Source organism: Osmia lignaria, chromosome 6 (genome assembly GCF_051020975.1).
Source record: "Osmia lignaria lignaria isolate PbOS001 chromosome 6, iyOsmLign1, whole genome shotgun sequence".
Taxonomy (NCBI): Eukaryota; Metazoa; Arthropoda; class Insecta; order Hymenoptera; family Megachilidae; genus Osmia; species Osmia lignaria.
The window spans coordinates 3,582,507-3,600,641 of NC_135037.1; the positions used below are offsets into that span (position 1 = coordinate 3,582,507).

Below are 18,135 nucleotides of genomic sequence, written 5' to 3' on the forward strand. Positions count from 1 at the left end.
TTCCACTTGCATCGTTGTTGATTATTTGACTAAATTACACCGTGTTAATTAGCTTTCATCATTTTTCTCACGCTCGCGTCGTAAGAATAACTTCGTTTCAAGTGTCGCTGCTCGTTTGATTTCAACGAGCGTAATCGGGATTTCCTTGGAGGCAAGCAAACGTTCGAGTTGCGAATCGCCCTTAACACGGGAAATTACAATTTGAACAACTCCGTGGACCCGTCTGCAAACGATGCAGCCAAGCACGTGGCGTCGTTCCTCGTGTCTGCGTGCTGCGACGCTCGAACTACCAACCGGCATAATAAGCGAATCTGCAACCCCTTCAGGCATTCACGGCGACGTTTATCTCTCTCTTATCTCTGTACACGCGGTATGTAATCGGATAAGCATCGGTAAATGATAATATCCAGTTAGTTTCGCGAAATTTCCAAATTTTCCATTGTTCGGAATAGCATTTTTTCATCGGAGAAAGAATAGAAAGCCATCATCGAACTATGAAATATTGTTCACCCTTTTAAATCCGCCTTTCATTGCGGCTGCATACAGGATCGCTATCGTTCATACTACATCCGTTCCCGAAACTGAACGCAACACGTTCTATTTCCGGTTTGATTCACCGACTTCCTCCATAGTGACGCAATCACTGTACCAACGATTTGATACCGGGTGTTATTAATAATTCAACAAGTGCAAAGCCGTTCCAATTAAACGTATCGCTGTAAAACAATCATTAGCAGGTCACAGTTAAATGAAATTTGTGATATCAAACGTTCCGGGTGATAATTATATTTCAAACTTGTGCTGGTTAATGAATCCATTTGATTTAAAAGTGTTAGGATAACGCGATGAAATTTTCCCTCGTCTGCTCGCATCTCTTTCAATGTAATTTACTGAACAAAGAGTAATTTACCGCAAATAATTTCCACCAAGCGGATAAAGTAAGTGTTTCGAATGCAGAACAAATATAATCCGCATTATACGCTGGAGCTCGATATAAAACGATGCCTTCAATTATCAATTTCTATCGTTTCTCTGCATTGTACGGCTCGCGACTGATTCGATTACTCGAATTATCAAGAAGGACATCTTCGCATTAATTGGAGCGATTCAGTTTCACAGAGTCGAGATCGAATCAAGAGTTTAACACCGTCGCTTCTTTAAATACTCCGATGTCCAGCGAGTACTTACTCGTGGATAAAGCCGAGTAAGAACGAGAGAAAATAAAAAAAAAGGGTGGAAGTTGAACGAGGAGATGCATCCTCGAACGGTTCGAGTTCCCTTCATCTAAGCGAGGAGATCGATTGCCTGCCACTTAAATTTCAAATCCTCTTCAAAGTAAACGAGAAGAAGCATTAAATACGCCAGAGCTTCTTGACGCGCTAACGAAGATAGAAGAGGATACTTAGGGGCGTTCAATTTTCACCTATCGATACTGGAAATCAAAATCTTCCTACACGATCGATATTCTCGTCGCGAGCTGAGATAAGAAAATTTACATCAAATTCGTTTACTGCAAATGGCCCCAGGGAACCATTTATTCAAATAACGGTTAATCACTGTGTCTTCGAAAGGGTGGTCGTGAAATAACGCGCAAGGCTCGAGCAATAATTGTCGAATTAATCGGTGTAATTAATGATTATGTGATAACATCAAGAGCGGTGTAAATAAATATCTCGTTAAACGAGCACTTAGATAGTCGCGTGAATGGTCGAACGTAATTTCATGCGTAAAGAAGCGATTCTCTGGTTGAACGCGAACGAACGGACGGGTCGTAAAGCTTATCCGTTCGTAACTTTAACGCGATGCTGGAGAACGATTCTGGAATCAGAGGTCGTGGAACTGCGAGGGAATTTGATTACATTAGCATTCGACACGGTCGAGCTTACACAGGCGAGTTAAGCTGCTGCGTATAAGCGTGTTGCGTTAAGTTTCAAAGTTTAGCCAACACCATTCGGTGGGAATAATAAAGCACGCGGAGAAACTTGTCGGCGCTTTTCTTGGATCCGCGAGCAATCAGCGGTCGACTGTTGCCTTAAGAGCGGCGAAGTATATTCAATTAAGGTTTACGGCGAGGATCAAGCCGCGAAAGTTTAATCCTGAACGGGTAGTCCTACGATCCGACGAATCGCATCGGCGTTGCTTATTCCAAACTTCCAAGTAGAGGATTAACGAGAGACTTGGCCGTAATTGCGCGATATACCTTTTTGTTATTGGCCTTGATAAAGGGTATACCACCTTCCTTCCTTGTAATCTACAAACTTTGTTGCTCGAAGACGCGAGAAGTAACCCGGTAATGCGATTAATTATAGGTACAGCGTGTCAAATGATCGCAAAAACGTATGAATTTCGTTAATGATTTCGCTATTCAGTTTAGGGTGTTTTAAAAATTCTCCGAGGATCGTTTTTTCTCTCCAAGAAAAGAAAGCTTCCCTTGTGTAACGTAATCCGAGATATCTCTGGAAATATCGCGTTGCGACGTTGGATTATTCCGCGGATTTCGCGTACTACTCGACGAAATGAATTCAAAACGACTTCTGGCTAGGTGAATACAAGACAGCGGAATTTCTGCGGGAAATAAACGCGTGTTACTCGGTGGACGTATAAATAGAAACACTTGGTTCACGCTTATCCAGCAGACCACCAGGCAAAATTAGCCTCGACGGTTTCCTATGAACGGCACGAACGACCCTAGAAGTTTCGATTCGCATTGGTGCAAACGTGAAAAGGATAAGGAACGAAGACTGATATCGAACTTTAGCGATTGAAACCAGCCAGATAAAAGGGCAACGATTTAATTTCGCGAAGAATATTCAACGATAGGTTTTTATAAGAACGAGCGAGATTTTCATGAGGTCGATGTCGCGCGAGGGGTAATTTGCAAGAAGGCAACTTGATGAAAGAGGATCCTGAAGGGAGGAAGGCATTAAGCCTGACAGAAGGAATTAAGGTTGATTTATATTAACCGTTCAGACATGGAGCGGTTGCGGAACGGTTCTGTTCAGGCAAAGACACTTAAAAAGGGATACTGCGAACCCTTATTCATCGATTCGAATGAAAGTTCGCCTATCAAAGTTGCGCGAACTAATCTGAAAATCAAGTAGGCTTTTCCACTTGCTCCCATCTTATTATTTATGACAAACTTCGTCCAAACGGAACCGTTCCGTAACCTTCCCGTGTCTGAACGAATGATATAAATCTACCTCTATCCAGACATCCCCTTTATTTCCCGTTTATCCTGCTTAATGAAATTTCCATTGACCCGACCTTTCCACCAACAAATATCGGCCGCTGGTCGAACCGATTTTCCGAAATTGTTCCGAGTGGGGCCGCGATCTCGTTTGGATCGTTGTTACCCCCCTATGCTGATCCATTAGGACGCGGTTAATTTCGCTGACTTTTTGATATTTGTAATTCAAGTCGAGAATCGAGCAACTTCCCGCAAACCGAGGAATTCTCGTAAATGGGAATAATCTACAAGCTCTTGGCTCGGCGCAAACATACCGGGTGATCCATTTTCATTCAGGAAATGGAACGCGAATTGAAATTGAACAAAATATGAAAGACGGAAAAGATCGGAAGAGATAGTAAAATATCGTGGAGGTAAAATTTCATGGAGATCGATGTGCAAATTACTCGAAAAATTAATAGAACTTTTATAATTCATTACTTAGAATAATTAACGGGTTGGCTGCTGCAATTTCAATTTAACCAAATTAATGCAAAATATAGGAAACGAGAAAATTGTTTACATTAGCGAAATATTAATTTGAAATTACTATTTTATCAATCACTGTTCTGTTAATAAATAGAAAATTAAAAGAACGGTACACTGTGTACAGGGTAATCGAACCTCGAGCATATTGGAAATTAAAATGAACATTATTAGCGTCGATCAGAGAGAACGAGGGGTAAAAAATGCTGTCGTAATCCCGTTGCCGTAGGGATATTTATTGTGCAACGAAATTATGCGAACTGATGCGGTTTCGAGGGTATCGAGCCGCGTATTTACATTTTATTAAAAGTGACAGCGGCCGCTGGGAGGGCATAAATCGCGATACCACCGATATTACCAGTCCCTCCCATGCCGTATGCGGCAGATGCAGATGCAGAACGATGTAGATGCGAAGCTGATCCGTGGCCATCGCGGTACATACACGCGAAAGCCACGCCATAAAGTCGTGACTTTATTCCTTCCCCATTTTCCGTCTTGCCATTTTTCCTAACGGTGTATCGCCCGTTTTTCCCCGACTCTGATGTATACAACCGTGTTGTATTTCCCTCCGAAATGTTGGAACGACGTTGTTTACACGGGGCGAACCTTTCGCGGATACATCGATCCATCTTATCCGCGACGGATCAGCTGGAAAATTGAGCCTCGAACGTCTGTGTTTACGTGGAAATGAGCGACAAGAGAAGGAGCTAATGATGGAAAAGAAATAGATAAAATCCATCGATTATTATCAAAAGAAGAGATTCGTTTCTAAGTTTAAAAAGATTCATTAACGACCGCACGAGTACTGAGAATCATTTTATAATAAAAATGAAGTGGTATATCGATGGGAAAGTTGCACGAAACTTTCTTCTACCTATGGTGAAGTTATTAATTTTTTACGAAGGCAGATAACTTACACATTTCCTGAATATTCGGAGTACATCGCAAGTTTTTAGCAGATATTAACGAGAATTAATTAAAATACCAGCCTGTGAGTTTACCCGAGCAAGAATGTTCATACTGAAGATGGCAAAAATGCCTTTAGAATGACTTGCAATTAAATTTAACTGCACTAAAAGCTTATAATTTACAAAGACACGGGTTAGATGGAAGACGGTAGATCCTTCTTAGTCGAGGAAGAAACTTCTTCCCCTTTCGTGAGGGTAACGAAGATTCAGGGAAGAGGAGAAGGTAGGCGGCAGCAGACAAAGTATTTGCACGGAACATTAGCCTTAAATCCTTGATCGACAATACCATTACCGCCCTCAGGATCGTTCGAAAAGTTCATTGTTAATTCATTCAACAACAATGTACTCTGTATTGGAACTGCTGATTCATTAAATATCTCTATAAATAAAAATGACCAAAGTATCCACGAGATATCCGAGTATACGTTCTGTTTTCAGAGCCCGTTCGAGAAGTCACGCTCAAGAAGAAGAAATATTTAACGAGAACAATAAAGAAGCGTAGTGTTTAAGTTTCGTTGGTTGAAACAAGTAGGTCGATCGCGGCTCGAAGGACACAACCATTAACGGGTATTTATGCCCCTACGGGACGTTAGAAAATATATTGCACTTGGAAGAATAATGGTTCACGAATCGTCTGTAAGGGTGGATGTAGGTAAGTATAGGCGTTCTCGTCGCCACCAACTGCAGGGACGCGTTCTAAAAGTCCCTTTTAATGGTCGTACATCAATCGATCGCGACCTCGAGACGTCATGAAATCGTGATCTTCCAAACGGGCGTAAATTTTCTTTTTTTTTTCTCAACCCCTTGAAAACGTTCCTCGGTGGCGTATTCTTTCTCCATCAGCTGGGGCCACCCTTCCGCCCGCTTTTATTTCCCTTCGTCGAATAAATTTACCAAGATGCCGGCTGTGGCCATTACGTCACGAAACCGTACTTTTTCGTATAAAGTATCGCTCTTAAAAACTCGATGACCATTTTTTTTTTTTTTCATCCCCCCATCCACGAGCGCAGACGTTCATCCGATGAAACGAGACGCGTAATACCTTCTAAGAAGATTCACCGGCCAAGGGATTTGTCTTCCATCGTCGGATATACGTGGAACACTGGGTCGGGAATCGAACAGGGGCGGTTCTTCTTCGTTTCCAAACATCGTGGCGGCGAAGAAAGGAAAATTTATCTTACAACGAATTCGAGTAAAAACATGGAGCTGTTCACGAATACAAAGAGAAAGAAAGAAGGGAGCGTGTGTTGGCTGCACTCGCACGGGGCTACTTGAAGAACATCCACCGACCTACAAACGTATATTTGCCGCGGACGTCTGACGCTCCGACAGCTTCACCCTTCCTATATAACCCGGATTCCACGACCCCTTTCTCGTACTCTTTGCACCGCGGAACATCCGAAGGATCCCTCTTCCGGAAGCTCTCGAAATGCTTATTTTACGGCGTCCCGTCATAAAGCCGCGATCTTCCAATGAGCGTAAAACTCTCGACTTCGATTCCACCTAACCCACCGACGCCTCAATAAATACACCAGCCAGCGGAAAGTAGAGGCTTGTTCCCTCGTTGTATCGTTCTTCTTCATCCCAGCCCTGTTGCACCCTCGGAATTCCGATGTTCTTCGATAATCCGAGCGAATGACCTCTCGAGATCTTAATGTTGCCTCGTGTTTTTATTTTAACGTCGAACGTGACGTTGAATGATACGAACTTTTCAACTTATTCGCGTTTGCACGTCAGGATAATGCGAATCGATTAGTCGAGTTTCCGTTGACTCTTTTGTTCGTGGAGGACGAACGTTTTATATGATGGAAAGATCAGGCGAGATCGCTTGAAGAATACTTTGGCAAGAGGCCAACGCATAATCGCTTCCGATAAATACTGTTCTCATCGAGGGAACGGAAATGTCTAACAATAAAAACGAAGAGGCTGGGAAGAACGTAAATGGGAAGGATGTGTTCATCTTACGCCTTTCCAGAGGAAAATTCCGACAACTTGATGCTACTCGAGCTGGCTAGATTCTACTTTGCTTTCAACATTCTAGAAAGCTTTCTACCTCTTTCACTTATGCATTAAACCAACCGCAAAAGATTTCACTTCCACTTTTTCTGCTTCCATAACTTCATTTATATTAAAAATTCAATATACTAATTCGTGCATTGAAATTTCCCCAGCATTTATGACTAATGAATAATTTGATGCGCTCGTATGCAAATTTAATGACGTTCAATTATCATTTGGAAGAAATAAATGCGATATTCGTTCCTGAAATTTTGATCATCCAACTATTGATTGTTAAATCGAAATTCAACTAAAATTATAACCGTTTTTATGAAAATATTTCAATAAATGTATCCCCCTTTTGTTGCACGATGAAATAATGAAATACCCGTCCAACAGGTTGCTATTCACTTCCTGTTTAAGTTGTGTCTGGATATAAATAATCGTATAAAATTTGATTACGTGGTCGCAAAAGATTGGAAAACAACGTACGAGATTCTGAATGTAACATCGAGTAACGAAATAAGAGAGCATAAACGGATTATCGTTATAATTGGTAAAGTCGTGAACTAAATGGAAATTTCACCGAGGATTGAGACGTGGCACGGTATTACGAATTCGTGAGTTTACGACTATCCTGTGACGATGTTGTGATGAAGTTAGCTCGCATCTGGATGCTCATATGTCTGCCGGCTCGAATGAAATTTAAACATGAGGCAAAGCAAGCATAGAACGACCCCAGACGTATACAGAATTTCTATTTGACCCTTTAATACATGCTTTCACTCCACATTTGAATATCGGTTTAGGAAAATAGCAGAACTACTGCTGAATAATTTCCTTCCAAACCTTTAACGCGTGAGAAGCTCCATAAAAAATGTACAGTCACATTGCAGATAGAGGATTCAATCTCAAGATACAAACATACAACTTTTGCCATGCTGAATAAACTTTCACAAAAGCTCTTTATAAGATTCGATGTTAAATTTACTGCACATAACTGACTGAGGAATGTTCAGAACAAGAGTTATAAAGATCTCTTTTATGAGACTTATGCAATATGCAAATCCCCTTTTCTTCTACGCTTTTCCTTGACACGATTTTTTGCTTCGTTGCACGTTTTCATTGTGAAAATTGAATCTGAACAATGCTATCGTGAAACGCTAATTACCTCGTTTTCAGTTAATGGTTTAGGAGCCGAGTAATCTGGATTGTACCGAGCGATTGCATCTGACGATAAAATATTCATAATAACAAGAATAGTGAATGAAACGAACACGATGTAAGCACGGATTGACACTGCAAACAACTATGGAATATCGTGTTATCAAAGAGGCAAGAAAAATTATCGTTAAATATAATATTTCATTGTCATTTAGGGGGGTCTGCGACATCGACGCGATTACGTAAACGCGACCGTACATAAATTACAAATTATGCGGAAGAGATAAAAGTGACTGAGCACTGTATTTTCATGTAGATGTGCAATCTACACATGGGATACACACATATCCACCCGGATGACCCGTGATTTCGTCGCGATTTAACCCATCCGTCTTCATTATTTCCGTTTCTTTGATGTTCGGAATCGTCAAACGGTCACGGTGCTGCAGAACGAACAGAAATCAGCGTCGGATAACATGGATTTTAACGATTTACGTTATCCCTTTGCGCGATTGCAGCTCAATTCGATGCAGTAATTACGAGACTGATGTTTATTTAATCCAGTGAGATCCAATATTGCAGAACTGAAAGCGACTCCGAAGCCTGGCTAATTGTTGTTAATATGTTATTGCAGGTAAATCCTCAAAGACCATTTATAAATTATGTAAGACTAATTAAAGGGCAAAGAAGCTTATACTAGGGATCCAATAATTCTGAGCAAAGAGAGAATTAATCGTTAGGAAGGTATCAACCGAAAATACGCTTTCGCTTAATCATATAGATACGTAACGTTCTCTTTTAATTGATGAGAGTAAAGAAAATTAACACCTACTGTACAGTTAAATTTCATTTACCGAAAAGTAACTCAAATACTAAACTGTTTACTCGAATCTAGATTAACGTTAAACGAATAATCCGGCATTGCGATATTCAATTTTCGTAAAAGGATAAAACTGAAACACGGTGCAAGCTTATCTTTATTAAAGCGTTTAAGAATCATAAAAATCCCAAAGGCATTTTTCACAACGAACGATACAAAACGGAGAAAGATTAAATCCTCTCAGACGTCTTCAATTTCTCCGTGCAGCTCGACGTATGAATAATTTATGAGAATAAATGTACGATTATGGTAGGAGAGTGGATGAAACGTCTGGTTTATTTTAAAAGTACTGTATTTATTCGTCTGACGCATCATCAATCGACAGACAAACGTTTATGTATCATTTATATACAAATTGTGTACACTTTCTGTACATTTCTGTCCTATACGATCAATGTTAACACGTAACCTGTACAGAAGCGAGAATTTTTCAACGTACTAAATAATCACTAGATTCCTGACAGCTTTTACAACGTAACTGCTTTTACATTGGTTACAATAATTCACGCACGTGGTTCGTACATTATCCATTTTTTTTTTTTTTTCGTTTCGCTATGCAAATCTTTTTTCCCTACATCGATCGTTCAAACTTTAATTGACTAATTTTAATTATTCCTCGCTTAGTTGTACGACGTACGCACGTGTCTTTGGGAAATTCAAACTTCCTCGAAAGCCCGCGCTTTCGCTTCGTTTGATCGACCGATCGATAATTATACAGACAGAAAACAACGGATAAAATACCAAACGAATTATCGTACCAGGATAAATTCGTTATTATACGACCCTGGGGATCAAAAAATGATACGAGACGCCCGTTGGAAACTCTTTCTATCGACAATACGATTCGAATCATAAATGCATTCTTTCAAGTTTTACTTCAACCTGGTGCGCACAAACATGCCTGATCATTGTCTCTAAATCAGTGGAAACACCGTGGAAAAATAGTTTGCCTAATATCATATTCGTACGCTTGTGTATCCGGTAATCGAACCGCTATATCGATACCGCGTGTAAAAAAGGGTTAGGCTACGTTTCAACCTGAATATCATCGCGTACGTCAAACGAATTGACGTTTAAGAGTAACAAATCTACTTACTCGTTCGTAGAAACAATCAACCGGTTCTCGAGAGTCGTGCCAAGCTCTTCGACGAATATTCCAAACACTGCACTTTCGTTTACGTTTACACGACCGCGGAAACTACGTAAATAACTTTGGGACTCAGCGTTCCGGACTAATCCGCTCAATCGCGACTCGCCATCTACAGGCGCTCGGCTGTAGCTACCGACAGTGCGAAGTGAGCCTCGTTTCCGATATGTTTGTTGCTCGTTCACGCGTCCTTTAATTATCCTCGCAAGGAAATACGTTGAGAAAGTAAATGTAACTCGTTACAATTATTCTACGAACACGAGTGTCGAGTGTTTAGTGCGCGTAGTATGTTTCTCTCACCGATTACAAGTGACTGGTGCAATTAAGGAAAATGCAGCAGCAAGGATTCGCATTGTGGTAAGTAGCAACACGTTTTGGCGCTAACGTAGATACACAAAATGGTGGAAAACGAACTTTGTTTTATAATAACCGGTGAATCCAGAAGAGTTATGAAATCTTTCAAAACGTATTATTGTTTGTTTTTCATAACGTATAAATAATTTATGCGAACGTCTGGATTCACCCCTGTTTGTAATGATATCTTGTGGAGGAAACGAAATATACAGTTTGCGTCTTTGCTTAGGCACGATATATCTGTTGCATCGTTATGAACCGTGGTCTCCAGTATAGGCAGACACCTGTGTTTGTCTTCTACTGCGGTTGTTTTCCGAATTACGAGTAATCACGAATGTGATCGATCTTTCGTGTTACACAATTTGATCATTGATCAGGAGGTTATTGAATATTTTTCGCGAGTAAAAAATTCAGCCTGGGCTCTGATTCAAAGTCGAAAGGATTAAAAAAAGCATCGATATAGAAACAGCCTAAGTTATAATAACAATAACGAGCCTCTCAAATGTAACGCAATAAATCGATAAATAGCGTTCGTTTACGAACAGTATCCGATTTAGTTAACAACGAGAAACGATTCTAAACTTACGTTAACAATAATACGCTCGTTATTAATCCCTCGCGTACAAAACCTTTGGTCCGCGATCCAATCGACCTTCAGCGTGCGAAATCAAACCTCTCGCGATTCGCAAAGTAGACGTTAGAACGGTATGGTAGCTCCAATCTCCAGGTCCATCGATCTTTCCGTCATATCGATAGACCTGACGACGCATCGAAGACCACCAAGAGACGATCGCGATCCTTCGAACGTGCTCTGAGTACCCACGGTTCTTCTCGATGGTCGAACGAACCTTCGATTGGTTCTGTTAGGCCAGGTTCGATAAAAAGGCTCTTGGTTGTATCGTTTCAAGACGCTCCAGATAACCGACGATCTTCGTGGCGGTAAATGAGAATGCGAGGGGCAGTCGCAGTGCTGCCAAGCCAAGGTCGGTGTTTTACATCGGAAAATGGGTGCTCCGAAGGCCTCCGGAGGCCTCAGGATCGGCAGATCGTTCGGTTTTAAGGCCAGGCACGCGGACGATGTCCTCGCAACAGGAACCCTTTCCATCGATTCTATTCCAGTCGAGTGTAGGATCGTGACATCGCCGTGTAATGATCCCGTATTTGTCCCGACAAAGTCTCGTAAGGGTAGCTCGTTCGCTTCTGTTCCGCCGATTTCACCGTTATTGCCCGGACACGTGCCCGCCTCTTTTATTTTGCCGATTTCCGTGGATCTCGGTAACGAGACGTCGTACCGTCTCTCTGTTTCACGGATGTTCCGTTCGGACTTCTCGAGAGGCTTTCGATCGTCCTGGTCAGATAGGTCCTGATCCGATTGGGCAGATCGATCGATCGCCCCGGTATGCGTGGATCAGGAGGAGGAATTCGCCTCTATGGTCGAGCTGGTCGAAGCATCATCATCCAAGGAGCTCTGTGTGGCCACTGTGACCTTGTTTCCATCGTTTCGAGCATGCAACTGATGATCGGTCACGGTTTGACGGGGATGGCGTCTCTTGTAGGGCTCCCAATCCCCAGGACCCCGGCGTCAGTGAGTCGCGATCACGTCCGGTGCGCTCTTTGTGCTCTCTATACTGAAAGGCCGCCTCTGATCCACTTCTATCACCGCCTCCGCTCTGTACCTTGGATCCGGTGTCGTTTGAGGGCACTTTGGCGTGGCTGAGTGTTGAGCGCTCGACGTGTTGCTGGATCCGTGTCCAGAGCCGTATATAGAACTACCGTACCTCTCGCCGGAGCCGACTGTCCCTTGTCTCAATAGCTTCGGCGACTGGCGATAAGCGCTGTTCTCTCTGCTCGGTTTCGGGCTTTGGAACCTCTGGTACGAAGGATAATCCGGGGGTTCCGGGTAAGGGGTGCCTTGATGCAGGGCAGGCGGATAGTTGGATTCGTGGGTCGACCAGCCTGGCGGGGCTGGAATGGGATTGTGCTTCGGACAAATACCCATGCTACCGTCTCGACCTCTCGATGCTGGACTACAACCGGAGCATTGAGAGGCAACTTGCTGAGAGCTCTGCTCGGAAGATTGTTGGGTAGTACTGTGCTGAGACGGCAATGAACCCTGACGAGATTGCGGCGGACTCTGGTGATGGTGCAGATGATGATGGCGATGGTGATGAAGATGATTGGTCCCGTTTTGTGAACTCGGTCCGCGCACTCCGAACGTCGTGAACCCTATAGGCACCCCGTTGTCTGAGATTCGTGCCTCGAACAGGCTCTCTCGCGTTTGACACGAATTGTCCCGCATTTCAGGCTCCTCGCTCGATTCTTGCAAACGCTCTTGTGTCGCGTTGCTAACGTTGTTACTCTGGTGGATGTCGTTCATGTCCCTCGTGTTGTAGGCCATCTCTAATACCAGATCTTTCGTGTAATCCTGTGCTATCAGGGTGGTAGGTGGTAAAAGTTCCTTGCTGGGAATCACTTCTAAACTCGGCGACTCGCTACCTCGATCCCCGATGTCCGTTCTCGAAGACGAGATTGGACAAGGTGTCGTCTTACGACCAAGTTCGTCCAATCGATTCTCTCTTGACTGTCTGATGTGTTCCTGGACAGGACAAACGAATTCCTTCAATTAGTCGGACAAATATTGAAGCTTTAAATGGTTCGAACTCGATTGAAACTTCACAATTTGCTGCGATAAATTATCCGTTCTGTTCGATAGTATTTACATTCGTTTCGAAGTACACGTTGGTTGTTAATTTGAAACCGAATGCAAAATTTAATTGAAAGAATATTTACATAGATGAGTCTCGGTTATGATTATAAAAGTAATCAAAAGTATCGTTATATACTTATCAAGGAAAAAAGTTTGTTCATTGAAACGAACGGAAACCATACGAAAAACGGAATATTTGGTAAGGTAGTTATTTGTAGTTAAAACATTAATGAGCAAAGTTTTACGAGTTTCTAGCAATTTTTGCCGAGTAATTAGGTAGCAGTTTTTTAATTTCCATTTGACTGTTAATAATTATTAATGCGTTCCAGGTATTCGCGATTAGTATGATTTCAATTTTCCGCGTTTTATGCCCGAGGAATAAGTGAAACGAACCGTGAACACGTTTCGTATTGTACTTTATCAATCTTTTTTCTCGTGTTAGGCACGTATGATCGTACGTGACAAGTATAAATCGTGAACTGAATCGAAATCACCTACGTTGGACGCGTAATTGGGATTCCAGAAATATCCTGAAACGCGAATCGAGTGTAAAAAAGCTTCAATCTTTCGTTTTTCGTCGATAGAAAATACTCTTTGTATTCTTATGACACTTCACGCGAATAAGTATCATTTTATGAACATCGTTTCGCGAAAATATCATTGAAACGTAAAGTTTGGTATGCTCCTGGTTCGAAGCGGTACGTTTCAAGCGTAGACTATGCAGAGAACTTTTATTCATACCTGACGACGATTTTCCAGACGACTGGCACGGTTCGTAGAGGAAACGACTATTGGAAAAAGATTCACTTACCCGAATGATTCGATGATCCCGGATCAACTTCCGTACGCAGTTGAAGACGAAGGCGAAACTCATGCCGAACATGATCAGGGAGAAAACGATGAGGATTATCACGATATGCTGCGAGTCGATCAACCGTGATTTTTTCGTCTGCAAGACAACAACAAGGTAGGAAAATTAATTAATTAGCTTCAACGCTTGCTTGGCTTTGCATGAAAACAATGGGAGCAATGCGTTTTCAAGAGATCGTCAATCGTATCTTACTAATTATCAACATGGTTATGCAGAAATTTTATCTAAAATACAAATCGCGTCGTCTCGGTGGATCACAATGTACACATTCATCAGGAATAATTACCGTAACGCGATACGGGAAGTTGCACGTAACATACCGAGCCGAATCTCAATCCCTTCTCACCCTTTGTGTACCTTGTTTCTCGTGTACGCCGGCTGTGAAACCGCGGCATTAAATAACCTGCCAAAATTTGCAAAGCCATACACCGTTTCGCGTGTAAATAGATCAAAATTCAAGCACGAGATTCCCGATACCATAGTCCGGCAAACGTTGAAACCTACGAACTTAGATTGCAGCAAAACCGCAGAGAAATTATGTGCTAGTTTTCTTTTCGTTTCACTGGACGTACGTATACACTTGTATGGAACAAAATTATTAAACGGTGGGAACACAGGCAACCTGCTGGCGAACATATTTCATTCGGAGCTTAATTCTGAAATCCTCTAGCTGTGCCAGACAGTTTTTATGAACAGTAGCGTAACTAAACGGTATAGTTTCTCTGCCGCGAAACAGGATCGGAGTATTTGAGTGAAAATAATGGGGGAGGGGTCAGGTTTGTTTGAAAATAATCCAAGTGAATTATGCTGGTACGCTCTTTACTATTGTCTCAAATAATTGTAATTTGTGTAAAAGGTTTAAAGTTGAGAGGTACGTTAACTCTGTTTAAGATAATGGACTGTCTGCGCCTTAGGGCACAGCAATCATAAATGTTCTCTATTTTAACGCGAAATTATGTTCTCTCGTATTTGGTGCCCTCGAACAATACTCGGATACGCTGCGACGATTACCGTGCCATCAGTAATTTGGTTCCATTTTTTTCTTTCTCCTTTTGTTGCATAACGCTAAAAGGTGAAACACCGGGTCGCGATAAGAGCAATAAGAACAATAGCGCATAATGAGCGCATTTTGCGGTAAGTCGGCACAATTAACAATATAGACAGAGTTATCGCGTTTCTAGTTTTCTCTGTGAAACCCAGCAAGCATTCTCGAATGTCGACCGAACGAGATTTCTGTGCATTAGACGCTTACATTTTCCACGAGCAACTTGAACCAACGAGAGGGGTAAAGGGAACGAAAAGGGGTGACCATGGAGAGAACGAGATGCTTCTGTCGAGGGTTTGAAAATGTTTCATTCCGCTTCTGTAAGCCCGAGAGGTTTATTGTTACGCTTATATGGGCGAGCACACCCCGAAACGTAATCTGTGCAAAAATATATACATATATCTTCCGGATGGTCAGTTTGTTTTCGACTGGGAACACTTTTAATGAGTTCCTCCACTGGCAAACATGGATTTATTTCATTCTGAAACTCGGAAATTCAATATTTTCGATCGTGTACATATTTACATTGCTAGCTGCGTTCTATCGTGTAGAATAAACACATGTATCCACGAACGAGCAATTTTTTCTTTATCCATGTTGTTCGATTCCTTTTTGCAGACAGTCATACGATTTCGTTCGAATTAAAACGAGAATAATTATCTTGATTTTACTATTTGAATCCAAAATCAAAATAAGAATTAGATTATCGTTAAAAATAGTCAATTCGAGGATTAAGTAATCAAACTGCCTGTCGAAGAAACACACTAGTTACAGAACCCTCTTGTCATTTTTCCCTCTTACGTTCACGTTGAGGTTAACGAGAAAATCCTTTGAGCAACGGGTCAGCATGGAAAAATATTTGCTCGACATCGTACGAGACTTATGGTGGCTAACATCGTTGACAGGGATCTTATATACATCATCCAGCATCCCTACGAAGAGTGCTCGAGTTACAACTCTGATCCATAATCCTTCAGGAATGACAAAAGCTCAATCCTTTATGCCTGACAATGCTTGTCAGCGTTCAAGGGAAAAAAGTTAATGGAGGCGTTAATAATGAAACATCTTCTTCCTTGTCGACAAGTAGAAAAAGACTAATGACTGTTGAAAGAAAGATGAATGCTGCCATTGTCAAATGCCTGGCTTTAAATATCAAAACAGTGTTTAAATATTTACTTCCCATTACGGTGGATGTATCTTTTTTTTGCCTCGTAGAATTTTCATTCCTGACCCATAATAGAGCGTGATGAATTCGCGTTATACGCCGTTTAGCCCCGTTCGAGATGCTTGTTATTTCTCTGAGAAACGTAATACTTGGCTCTGACAAAGGGAAGCCCGTTCGTTCACGACGGACTTTATTGAATCCGATTTTTCGGAAAGGCATCGCGCGAGCTGTTCTCAATAGATGAATGGAAATCGGCTCGTTTCGCATAGATTCCATCAATCCCTTGACCTGAATCACATCGCGGACGGATATTCGCGCGATTTCGCCTGAAAATTAATGTCAGTCCGGCGTGGATCCGTTTCTTTCGACCGAGAAAAAGAAATAATTAGTCGCAAAATGAAAGCGTTGGAGAAGTTCTCATTAAGAGGACGTAATGCATCAAAGAGAGGAAGATTCTGTTATGTTCCCGATTCTCGGATCCATTCTATCGTGAAAGGGTTGGCGCAGCTTGCACCGATAATTAACGAAGATTCCCGCGGTTTAATTACATAGAATCGATATCTATAAGAAGGGTCAAGAACGATGGATATAAATGAAGATGCGAACGAACGAATGGTGGAAGTCAAATATCAAGTTTATTTAAATCGTACGATCGTAGATAAGAATGGAATTAAATGATCTGCCATTGAGATACCGATCGTCGATGAAAATATCTCTTTCACGATCAAATTGTAATCTTGAATTAGGGTTGCTTTATATTGTCTGAGCGGGTAATATAAATCTACTTTAACGCAGGGTTTATGTTACGAATGCTTCCTCGAAGTAACTCTTTTTTTTCCCTATCGCCTGGTTTCCATTAGTATTTACCTGCGAACTTGACGGGTAGCGGAGAGAGCGGTAGGGGGTGTACTTTCCATTAGAGAGAAATAAAATTGGATAGGGTGGCTGGCGTATCTGGCACGATTTCGTCCTGCATTCAAGTTCGTGCCGTCAATTTCGTGGCCGTGTTCCCATGCGAATGGGACACCGCTATCGTGGCTTACAATCTTGTCGTGCTTTATTGCAGTCATGAGACACGCTCAGGTAGCACGGTGGAAGGTTCCGGGACAGGAATAAGGGAAGCTACGGACGACAACAAAAAAAGGTTGCGGCTGGGATTCAACCCAGCTCGTAAAAGCGGACCACGATTTTTCATTTTCCGCCAGAAGCAACGTATCGTTCGTGCGCGGATGACAAGCGGAATATTAAATTCTTTGAATCGTACCCTTTTGAGATTTGACGTAGTCGTAACCGTCAGAGTGAAGAATTCCTTTCCCCCTTTTTTTTTTCGGTTTATTTCACAAGAGAGACGTAGTCAATGAGCGATTCGGATTTTCTTTTACGCGTTTCTCTTGGACGTGTAACAACGGATAATCATCTGGAAGTTGCACCGTAAAGAATGTCTAGGTTGTCGGCGTTATTCTTTGTGCACCCTTTAAAAGATTAAACAAGCTACTCGGAACGGAGGTAAAGTCGGGATCATTTTTTACGGAGCTCCGTCACGCCTCGACCTCACGTCACGCTTCAGATACGACGTCGAAGAAATTCCAAGGTGGATGCGAGCCTGAAGTCGATTCTACGCGAGATGAATTCATGTAGAACGCGCGTGTCAGAAAGTCGATAAACTCATCTATACAGTTGCCGGCTATTCTTGCGGAGAACGTTTCACGGTATTCACTGATCCGAAAGTTCGACGCGTTTGATCCATACGAGTGATCTTACGGAATTCAGTTTCAATGGAATAAATGTTTTGTGCTTGGCGATTACAACGCTTTGAAAGCGATTGTTTGATCAAAAATTATTTACGTTTCGAACAATAGCGGTACTATACGTACAAAGTGAAAAGAAGAAAATGCAAGCTGAGCTTTTTTAAACCAGAACAAATTGCAGCTATTCCATTGATCTTCCATCTGGTCAGGCTAACTTCTCGGAACAAAGAGTCATTGCTCTAAACCACTGACTACCCTTGAGTCCACCCGCATCTCTCTGACCGAGACAAGAACCGAGAATGAAGTGTCCCTCCTCGCGTGGCCAAACATCATAGAGGCTTTCTATGCCGGTCGAATTTCCAGAAAAATAGAAACG

General features: G+C 42.0%; 1 protein-coding gene across 5 annotated transcripts in view; it reads right to left on the reverse strand.

Annotated features, from left to right (window-relative positions):
* Window positions 1-10,219: 10,219 nt before the first annotated feature.
* Neto (Neuropilin and tolloid-like) overlaps window positions 10,220-18,135 on the reverse strand; it is a 72,500-nt gene continuing 64,584 nt past the window's right edge. For all 5 annotated transcript variants that reach the window (XM_076688881.1, XM_076688880.1, XM_076688879.1 and 2 more), the window contains 2 exons: window positions 13,742-13,879; window positions 10,220-12,819 (listed from right to left, as the gene is read on the reverse strand). In XM_076688881.1, coding sequence (XP_076544996.1) covers window positions 11,806-12,819; window positions 13,742-13,879 — 1,152 coding nt within the window. In that variant the 3' untranslated portion in view covers window positions 10,220-11,805. The remainder of the gene's footprint in view (window positions 12,820-13,741; window positions 13,880-18,135) is intronic.